Below are 2,709 nucleotides of genomic sequence, written 5' to 3' on the forward strand. Positions count from 1 at the left end.
GTTTTAATCCCCAAGTTTGATAAGTTGTCTATTATTTTAGTATCATATGTATAAAGGTTAGGTTCTTGTCTCTAGGGGCGGAGGGAGGGGGAAGGTAGGGGGCGGTGGTCGAGGCATAGGTATATTTTATTTATTTATTTATTTATTTATTTATTTACTTTTGGCAGGCATTTTGTAAGATTATGGAATACAGATATTTTTTTTGTTAGTCGAGCTTAAATTTATAAATTAGACGCAAGTATGCCCAAATACAAGTTTTCACGGCAGAAATCAGAAGGAAATATACCTACCTACGTAGTAGGATTTGTGGAATTAGATAAAATTAACCTATTAGGATTTTTTTTAGATCATATTACATGATGATAAATAACTTTTTTCTTTTGATTTATCATTCCGAATCATGGTCAGATAAGAATCCAGTTCAGTGTTTGAATGTAAGACATTATTGGTCCATTTTTTTCATTCCTACAAGTGTCTTGTTCTTTTTCACATACATAAGTTTACAAACATTTCAAATATTTGATGCTTCTGCCCGTAATAATTTCCTTACTTTATGTACTCTAATAAGTAATTTATATACAAGGAACCAAGACATTTGCTTGGTTTGCACTTATCTAATATTTAGCGAGCAGAACTATATAAACAGCAATCATTTTCTATTCTGGCTAATTAAATGCAAAATGAAGCAGCATTCGAGTTACCCGAAAAACTTCTTTGAAACAAATGAAATTCTGTCATATTTAACGGGCCTATGGTTGTGTAAATCCAATAACATTTCTAAATGGAAAAAGTACCTACAAATAATTTGGATTTTAATAGAGTATACAGTCGGAACTATATTTCTCATACTGCAATTTTTGATTTTAAGTGAAACTTCTAAAGATATCAACAAATTCTTTAGTCACATTGGACTTTTGTTTAGCAACGCTTTGGGAACCGTTAAAATAGCATTTATAATCCTTCGACGTAACAAGTTTAAAAAATTTATGGACATTCTTCATGATGAAAACTACCAGTATGAATCCTTAGACGAGTTTAAACCATCACTCATTTTTCTCAAGGAGAAGAGATTTAGTAAAGTGATATCGATATCGGTAGGGAGTTTTTTTATTTTCATAATTTATTCAGTTTCTTTGTAGTACATTTTTTGAAATTATTTTTTAGGTACTATGCACATTTACTCTCGTAGGAGTATCCGCTCATGCTTCTGCTGTGAGAGTAATACGCAAGGAAATAAATGGAACAATATTTGAAGGAGACTATAACTGTCAAGATTTCGTGCCATATTATTTTCTTATTCCATTCGAAGTGGACACTACAACCAAGTGCGAATATGTTCTATTCTTTATGGACATCTCAGTCTGCGCTTTTGCTTGGCTCGTTGGATGTAAGTAACTTAGTATAACTTATTTTAAGAACTTCGTTCTACGTGAAGATAAGAGATTATCAAGTGGGTAAAGTCTTATAAATTTTCATCCAATAAAATAAAGTCATAGTCATTTTTGGTTATGGTCCATTTTCGGTCACCAAATATTGGTTTATTTTCCGAAATTCAAGTCATAGTCAAACGCTCGCTGAAAGATCGGGAAGCTTATATTGTAGCGGAGCTTGACTGATTTCTGCTGACGATGACTGTGCAACATGCACTTAGGAAATTCGCAATCCCCTCACCCACCAGAAAACTCACCAGCGAGAACTTGTTATTCCTTGAATTTAACTATTTCACTTTACCGTTGTAAAAAAAATTGATTCCAGGGAAATGTGGACCTCTATAGTTAACTCCAGAACTTTAAGAAATGTATCTAGAAGAAAACCATTTAACATTGTTAATTTTTGTGTCGGTTTTTAGGTTATGATGGTTTTATCGCGGCTTTATTAAATTGTGTCAAGACGCATCTGGTCATACTCAAAGGTGCTATAAGAACAATTCGAAAAAGAGTTATGCGACGATTAGATTTGGATGAAAATTTAGAAATTTTTCACGATGAACATTTGCCTCTCTTTGAAGAAGAGCTATATAAAGAGTTTAAACATTTAGTTATGCATCTGAATATAATATTAAAGTACGTAGAATAAATTGAAAATTTTATTAGACCAGTATAGAATATATAAGTATAATTTTTTTATCAGATTGCTACTAAAATTTCTGTTTCAGTGTAACGGAAGAAATTGAGAAAATGTTTAATTTAATGATACTTGCCCAAACTTTATCCTCTCTTTTCAACATTGCATCTTGTCTATTTACTGCTGCTAAAGTAAGTACGGAAAAATATCTGCCTCAATTTTTTAAGAGAAATGAAAATGAGGTTGTAGATTATAGAATATTCTCAACATCCCTTTAAATACAGGGTGGCCAAATGAAAACGAAACAGAGTCATTTTCAGGAACTGCGTCAATATTGTAGAAAAACGCTCAGACCCGTCGATTTTAGATTAAAGGGGGGCATTCTTTGCTGGTATTTTTGACTCCGCTACTTTCACCCCCAAGCAAGGGTAAGCATCACCCCAAAATATTTAAAGGCATTGGGGGTTGAGTAATATTTCTTTTGAAAGCTCTTACAATTCTCTTTACAACAGACTTTAAATTTTATAATTCCGCCCAATACTTATTAAGAATTTTGATTTTAAAGTTGAAACTTATGTACAAACAATTAGTAACGGTAAAAATGTCAGTCATTCGAGTTAAGTACGCCAATGGTATAAATTTAGT

At 32.2% G+C, this 2,709-nt stretch overlaps 1 protein-coding gene across 1 annotated transcript in view; it reads left to right on the forward strand.

Annotated features, from left to right (window-relative positions):
• The first annotated feature begins 2,177 nt into the window (after window positions 1-2,177).
• The window catches only part of LOC111691601 (odorant receptor 2a-like), a 4,204-nt gene continuing 3,672 nt past the window's right edge, over window positions 2,178-2,709 (forward strand). Inside the window, exon 1 of the mRNA XM_023454679.1 lies at window positions 2,178-2,255. Within this exon, the coding sequence (XP_023310447.1) occupies window positions 2,178-2,255 (78 nt within the window). The remainder of the gene's footprint in view (window positions 2,256-2,709) is intronic.

Source organism: Anoplophora glabripennis, unplaced genomic scaffold (assembly GCF_000390285.2).
Source record: "Anoplophora glabripennis isolate ALB-LARVAE unplaced genomic scaffold, Agla_2.0 scaffold179, whole genome shotgun sequence".
NCBI lineage: Eukaryota > Metazoa > Arthropoda > Insecta > Coleoptera > Cerambycidae > Anoplophora > Anoplophora glabripennis.